This window comes from Eschrichtius robustus, chromosome 13, assembly GCF_028021215.1.
Source record: "Eschrichtius robustus isolate mEscRob2 chromosome 13, mEscRob2.pri, whole genome shotgun sequence".
NCBI lineage: Eukaryota > Metazoa > Chordata > Mammalia > Artiodactyla > Eschrichtiidae > Eschrichtius > Eschrichtius robustus.
In genome coordinates, this window is record NC_090836.1 from 106,452,787 (window position 1) to 106,460,253 (window position 7,467).

General features: G+C 66.1%; 1 protein-coding gene across 3 annotated transcripts; it reads right to left on the minus strand.

Moving 5' to 3' along the window:
* Positions 1-398: 398 nt before the first annotated feature.
* On the minus strand, positions 399-6,744 carry LOC137774844 (mitogen-activated protein kinase 11). Of its 3 annotated transcripts, none has more exons than XM_068560222.1 (12): positions 6,591-6,744; positions 4,192-4,257; positions 4,059-4,117; positions 3,877-3,988; positions 3,773-3,802; positions 3,643-3,690; positions 3,443-3,557; positions 3,049-3,120; positions 2,761-2,840; positions 2,222-2,300; positions 2,089-2,135; positions 399-1,682 (listed from the first exon to the last, which is right to left on the minus strand). In XM_068560222.1, exons 4-12 carry the CDS (start codon positions 3,967-3,969, stop codon positions 1,404-1,406), a joined length of 843 nt encoding a protein of 280 aa, XP_068416323.1. In that variant the 5' UTR covers positions 3,970-3,988; positions 4,059-4,117; positions 4,192-4,257; positions 6,591-6,744; the 3' UTR covers positions 399-1,403. The 3 variants fall into 3 exon arrangements, with proteins under 3 accessions (XP_068416323.1, XP_068416320.1, XP_068416322.1); XM_068560219.1 differs by having other exon boundaries at positions 4,192-4,321; XM_068560221.1 differs by having other exon boundaries at positions 1,514-1,682; positions 1,962-2,135; positions 4,192-4,321.
* Between the last annotated feature and the right edge of the window lie 723 nt (positions 6,745-7,467).

Genomic DNA, 7,467 nt, shown 5'->3' on the forward strand with positions numbered 1-7,467 from the left:
CTGCAGTGAGCAGCAGGGGCTGGTAGCTCAGTGTGTGTCCCGAAGGCTGAAGCAGCCCTCTTTCCCCTTAACCAGGAAGGAAAGGAAAGCTGTCTCCCTGACCCTGGGGAAGGGCAGGCCTTTGCTCCCAGAGACCTCAACAGCCCCCACCCGTGTCCTCCCTGACCACTGAGTGAAGGGGCAGGTCTGGATCTGGGCCAGATCCTGCCCAATGAACCTCTGAGGGCAGCGGGTTGATTGCTGGTGGACATCACGCCCTGTCCAACTCAGATCCCACTGGCCCTCAGGGAGCAGGGAGGGTGAAGATGGCTGCTCTGACCAGGGACCAGGGGGATATGGCCACCCTCTCCAGGCAGTGGGGGCAGCGGGGGAGCAGGACCTAGAGCCGGAGACACAAGCCGAGTGAGAGGGGAACTTTATTGCGAAACCCTGGGGCAGGCACTTGGCATTCAGACCTCCCTGGTCCTGCAAGGTGAGAGGTCACCACCTGACAGACGCCCCTTGACGGAGGACCCACACCTCCCACATGCCTGGAGCAGGGCCCTGTCCCAGAGGTCGCTAGGTCAGCTCCACTCTGGAAGGCGGGAAGAGGACAAGGGCTGACCCACAGACTTGAGCACCCCAGCGCCGGGCTGCAGGGCCAGAGGGTGGGCAGAGGTAGAGTGGGCAGAGATTTCTTCATCAGCTCTGGCCAAGGTCCAGGATCCGGGTCCACATCGGCGTGTGTGTCCTCAAGGCTGGAGGCCCGCATGCCTGCCAGCCCCCCAGCTGGCACGGTGCCCTCATGCCTCAGAACCCTGCTGCAGCCCTCACACCCAAGGAGCAGGGGGCTTTTGCTCACATGGCTGCCCACGGCCACCTGAGCCCCTTGCATGCTGCCCAGCAGGATCTCAGCAATGCCCCCTCCCCACCCACACCAGGAACTGAGGGGAGGGGAGGCAACAGTAGAGCCACCCCAACTTGGGCCTCCTGCTGGTCATGGCCACTGGCCCTCAGGTGCCCTCAGGTTCACATGCGCCTGCATCTGCTTTGACATGTGAATTCCAGGAGCATATATGTGCCACACAGCAAAGGTGAACACATGGCTCCAGGCAGCTGTCCCCACTCTGCCACCCCCATGGAAGATCCTTTGAGTCTCAGCACTTTCCAGGGTAGCCCCCCACTTCCAGGCTGAGCAGCTCTGACCATCGAGACCCCTTCCTTTGTCTCCAGGAGGCTCCGGCCCCAAGGCACCACCCCCCACAGACAGCCCTCTGCGAGCCAGGAGATCTGGAAACAGACACACTCCCCAGGGGGGAGCTCTTATGGCACCCAGGTCCCCCATAGCGAGGTCCCAATAGAGACCCAGGTTGCTGGGAGGGGGTAGGAGGACCAAGGAAGTCCAGGATGCTCTATCCAGACTCCTACACCCATGGCTCACACACGTGCAGGCTTCCCACAAGGAGCGGCGTGTAGACAAGGGTCCCAGGCCAGGGGTGGGCGCTGCTGGCCGCAGTGGTGTTGGGAGGTGCCCCTCGTGGAAGTCTGGCAGGCCGAGGAGGGAGGGCAGGCGGGCTCAGGCCCCTCCTCGGGTCTGAGTGCAGCTGGCGAGCCGCATTCCCCTCACTGCTTAACGTCCAGGCTGCCAGGCGGCTGCGGTGGCTCTGGGGGCTTGAAGCTGAGGACTTCCTGGTAGGTGAGCTCTGCGAGGGGAGGGTGAAGGGTGAGCTCAGGCCTTCAGCAGCCCAGGCCCACCACCCTCTGAGAGCAGCCTCGGCCCATGGGCCCCTTCCTGGGCCTGCCCCGTGCTGCCCCCAAGCCTCTGCTGGACACATCCAACCCCAGCTCTACCTGCCCCCCCTAGAGCGGGGCTGGGGGGCCGTGTTGTTGCCTCGCTCAGACCACTCTCAAGAGGAACTGGAGCACGTCCTGCAGAAAACAGGCAGCGCCCAGCCTCTGGGGGATGCAGCCCTCAGGCCCACCCTTCCACTCCTCCACCGTGCGCTCCTTGGCCTCAACGCTTTCGTCGTAGGGCTCGGCCTCGGGCTCATCCTCGGGGTCGTGGTACTGGCTGAAGTAGGCGTGGGCCAGGGCCTCGGCTGCACTGACCCTCTGGTCGCTGTCCAGCACCAGCATCCGTCCCAGGAGGTCCACAGCTGCCGAGGGGCGGGGTGCGGGGGTGGTCAGCTCCACAGCCAGGGCTAGACGTGGAGCCCAGCCCGGACCTAGGCCCCATCCTCACCCAGGGGGTTGGCTCCATGGAAGATGCTCCTGAGGTCCTTCTGGGGCATGTGGGGCAGGGACTGGATGTAGGTCCGGGCCTAGGAGCACAGCGGAAGGGCCTGAGGGGGCTGTTCAACGCCCGCCTCCCGTGGCCCTAAGCCAGGCAGAGGCTTGCCAGGAGAAGCCCCCAGACTCAGTCACTCCAGCAGGCCTGGGCAAGGGCATGCGCGGACCAGAGACCTCCCCACTCTGGATGTGGCGGCTCCAGCACCTTGCCTGGCCCTACGTGCCTGCAGGTCACAGGCCTGGTGCCACTCCACTGTGCATGGCCGGGACACCGCAGGCGCCAAGGTTTTACCCTCACTGTCCCTCATGCCCGGAATGTCTCCGCAGTTCACCTGTTTCCCCCTGAAGGGGTCAGCGCCTGCCTTGGGGTCTATTCCACTGTGACCCATGCTCCCCCCGTGGTGCCCCATCTATTCCCACAGCGCCCCTTCCTCCAGAGTGCGGGCGGGGGAGTGGTTGGTCAGCAGAGGGGGCTGGTGACCGATGACTCACATGTTCTGAGGATATCTTTGCCAGAACCTCAGGGCTGGGTGTGCCCACCACCTCCATGATGCGCTTCAGCTGGTCGATGTCTGCCTGGCTCAGGAAATGCCCAACGGCCAAGCATGGACTCTCCCCGGGACCCCAAACCCCAGACGCTGGGTCACTGCCCAGAACCTGCTCTCCTGCCGCTGGGGACAGTGAGCCCAAGGTGGCACGGAGTGGGGCAGAGCCCACCCCCCTCGACCCCCACCACGCAGCAGCAGACCCTGGCTCACCCCTAACCTGCGCCAAGGATACAGTCATTTCCCGGGAAGAGGGCCTTTCCCTGGAGCAGCTCGGCCATGATGCAGCCCACAGACCAGATGTCCACTGTGGGAGGAGGCGTCTCCATCAGTCTGCCCACCCCAAGTCCCTCCTCAGAGAGCCGGGGGCTGGCTGCACTGCGCCAGCCCAGTGGCCCTGCGCTCACGCTCAGGCCCAAAGCCAGCAGCCCCTCCTCTCTAGACACAACCCTGGGCAGCGGGAAGCGTCAGCCCAGGACCCACCGTGCTCTGCCTTTCTGAAGGTCTGTTTGTGAACGCAGGTCCCACACCTGGCCTGCCCCCCGGGGTCCTTGGCCTCTGGGCCCCGGCCCCACCCCCTCCCCAGGCCCGCCGGCCCCACGGGGCGGCCCCACGCGGGCTGACGTCACCTGTCTGGTTGTAGTGCATCCAGTTCAGCATGATCTCAGGGGCCCGGTACCAGCGCGTGGCCACGTAGCCAGTCATCTCCTCGTCCGCCTGGCGCGCGAGCCCGAAGTCCAGGATCTAGAGGCACCCCCAGGCTTGTCAGCGCCTCCGGGGCTCCGCCTCCCCGCCGGCCGACCCGCCAGCCCCTCCCCCAGCCGCTCACCCGCAGCTCGCAGTCCTCGTTCACAGCCAAGTTGCTGGGCTTCAGGTCCTGCAGGGCGGGCGCGGCGTGAGCGCAGGCAAAGCCGCCGCCGCAGGAGCCCCACGCGCCCCCCCTCGCGCGCGGCACCTACCCGGTGGATGATCCCCGCCGAGTGGATGTACTGCGAGGGGGAGACGGCGGGGGCGTCAGGTTCTGCCCCCTGCGCCCCCGCCCGCCCCCCGCTTCCGCGCCCACCTTCAGCCCGCGCAGCAGCTGGTACACGAGGAACTGAACGTGCTCGTCGCTCAGCGCCTGGCACTTGACGATGTTGTTCAGGTCGGCGCCCATCAGCGTGGTCACCAGGTACCTGGGTAGCGGCACAGGTCAGCACAGAGTCCCCACCCCGACCCCGCGCCCTCCCCGCCACGGCCGCTCACACTTCGCTGAAGTCCTCGAGGGAAGTGGCCGGCGTGAACACGTCCAGCAGCCCGATGACCTGGGTGCAGAGGGCAGTCAGGGCTCGGCGGCCCGCGGGCGCCCCGACCCCCGGCCCGGCCGCCCCCGGCTCACGTTCTCGTGCTTCAGGTGCTTGAGCAGCCGCAGCTCGCGGTACGTCCTCCGCGCGTGGATCAGCGACTGGAAGGGGCGCGACAGCTTCTTCACCGCCACCCTCTGGCGCAGCCGCGTGTCATAGGCCGAGCTGCAAGGCGGCCTGTGAGGCCGAGCCTCCAACGCGCGGTCCCCACAGGCCAGAAGGCCTCCGGCACCAGGAGGCGGTCTGAACACTCCCTCCAAGCCCCTCCCCTCCCTCCTGGGGTCCTGCACCTTCCTCCAGCGTCAGCTCACCTTCCACCCTGCCCTCTGACCCCCAGCCTTCCCAGCCCACCTGGCAGCCCAGGGCAGGACCTGGATTTCTCCTGTCTCCTGGCCCCAGTGACTCTTGCCCCCAGCTCAGGGTGGAAATAACAGCCCAGGGAAACAGCCAGCGGCAGACAGCAGGCAGTCCTCCAGCTCCCCCATAGGCCAGGGGGTCTGGGAGGCCCCCTGAGGGGGTTCCAGAGTCACCTCCAAAGCCCCCAAATATTCAAAATATGGAGGAAAACCTGACCAAAGGGGTTTATTCCATCATTGTTTTTCACAACGAGAAACTGGACAGTAGGAAATACCCAGCAGAGGGTGGTGCCTGGACCCACAGAACATCTCCCCTCGTGCAACCCCACTCCCCTGAGGTCCAGACCCGCAAGCCCCACACCCAGCTACTCTTCACAGGAGATGCCACACTCACGGGCATCACCCTCAAACACAAGTGGCCGGGTCGTCCAGTGGCCCCACTGCCCCTCGGGAAGGGATGCCTTCGCCCAGTGTTCCCTCTGGCTGCTGCTCGCCCCTTCCCTCCCACTTGATCTCCCGTCTCCAGGATCCAGCCTCCCTCCACAGTGAGTGGAGCCTCAGCCCACCTCCCATGCCCACGCGGCCCAGGGAGCAGCTCCTGCAGGACCTGGGGTGCTCGTGGGCCCAAGCGGTGGTGGAGGAAAGCCCCTCCCCCATCCAAGCCACTGCTGGGGTGGGAAGTAGAGGAGTGGCTCTTCTCTTGACTTCACGGGGTGTGTGCGCGCGCGCGCGCGCGTGTGCGTGTGTGCACGCGTGCTTATGCGCGCGCAGCAGATCCTTTTGTGTCTGCACAGTCAACAAAGGACTGTGGGAATTGGCACCGGGTCACCAGCTTCCTCAGACATCAGAGGAGGGAGGGAGCCCATCACCGGCATGGGGGCCCTGAAGAGCTAAGTGGTGGAGAGAGACCTCCCCTGGGGAGCCTGACTATCCCTACGAGTTCCCAGAAGGCACTTCCAGCAAGGGCTCTGTCAGATCCCCCAGGGACCACTCACACATTGGCCCACACCCTCTTCCTGCCCTTGTGGTCTTAGAGATGAAGATAGAGGCCTGTGGCTGGAATGGCTGGAATGGCCTGAGGTTCCTGATGGCTGGCCAGTGGCAGAGTGAGATCTGAGGCCCAGGGGACCCCAAACCCCTGCTCCAGGCTCCAGTGCTGGGCCTTGGAAGAGGGTCTGAGAAGTCCCACTCCTAACCTTCTGCAGGATCCTGGAGCAACACCCTGCCCCCAGGGGCCCTGCCTCCCCACACCCATGACCCCGCAGTCACCTGGCACTTCACGGGTTCTGGATTCTGGGGGGGCACCTCTCAACATCCACACCCACAATCAGGCTCACTGTCAACACTGCAACTGCAACCTGGACTGTCCACAAGCCCCTTGCCACCCAAAGCCCCCTCCAGCCTCCACCCCACCAGGTCCAGAGGCCTCCCCCCGTCCCCACCCTCCCTCCTGTCTGGGCTCCAGGGCCTAACTGCAGGCTGTGGTGTGAGCTCTCTTGGTTGGGGCAAAAATGGGGTGGGGGGTAGACGCCCCCTAGGGGGGATGGTAGGCGTCTCTGATCAGGCCTAAGCCCCATTCGGAGTCTGAGATCCCTTGGAAAATGGGGCAGTGGACTGGACCCACGGGGGAGCTTGAGGTCGTTCTCAGGTGAGGGGTTTTGCCCCCCACCCCCCAATCTGGGCTCTTCTTTTTCAAACAGAACTACCCACCCTGGGGGGGGGGGTATCTGCCAGAGCCCAGGGCTGCCTGGCCCTTGACCGGGGGCACCCCAGATGCATGCTCAGACATCCAGGGGCCCGGGAGACCTGCCCGCCCTTTCGCCAGCTGTGACGCCGCAGGATTCGGGCCTGGAGGGGGACACTCCGGGTTCGAGGGGCGGGAGGACGACCCCTCTCCCGCCGGGGAGAGGCTCGGGTAAGAAAGTTTCCCTCACGCCCCCACCCCCCATTCATTCCTCGGGTCCGCGTAAGGCCCGGGGGCGGAGGCAGGGCGAGCCCCTCCCCACGCCGGGAACCCCGCACGGGCGGGGAGGGGGCGCGCGCTCAGTCCCCCCGCCCTTGCCCCGCCCCGCCCCTACCAGACGGAGCCGTAGGCGCCCGAGCCCACCGGGCGCAGCCCTTGCAGCCGCTGCGGCACCTCCCACACCGTCTTGTTCAGCTCCTGCCGGTAGAAGCCGGCGCGCGGGCCCGACATGTCCGGAGCGGCCGCAGCTCGGCCCGCGCCCCGCCCCGCGCCCCCCGCCCCGCGGAGCCCGAGCCGGAGGCCGGAGGCGGAGCAGAGCGGGGCGGGGCCGGGGAGGGGGTTCCCGCAGAGGAACGCGCGGCTTCCTGCCCCTCCGAGGCGGCGGCCGAGCGGAAACCGGCCTTCCCGGGGCGGGGGGGCGGGGTGGGGGGAGGGGGATGCCGCGGAACGACTTACCGCCCACCTCCCGGGGTCCACGCACTTCCCCAATATCCGCCGCGTGGGTCCTCGGCGCGGCACTGCCCGGACCAAGGCCGCCACCACCTCTCAGGACTCCGCTCCCCGCACCCTCCCCTGCCGGCACAGATGCCGGCACCTCCCCGCTGTCCACCTCCCGTCCCCGCACCCCGCCATCCGCCTAGTCCGGGTCCTGCGTTTAACGCCCCTTCAACGTGCTCTGGTCCGTGCATCCCTTCTCTCCTCTCACCTGCTCCGGGCCCTGCACCTCTTCCCCCAGCGTGTTCCCACAGAAATTAAGATAGAATCCTCTAAATCAAAGAAGCCAGGGACAAACCATGGGAGGTATTTTTTATCAGAAGAGAATATACCCCCTAATAAAAGCTAGGCATTCGGTTGGATAGGGCCCGTCCGCCGTGGGCAGATGGAAGTGCCTTGGATCCTGGGTCAGCCTGGCTTCCCTCCCCCGTGGAGGCCATCCGGCCTTGGCGGTGTGCTTCGCTTCCCGGTAACCCTTCCACAGTCTGGTGTGGCAT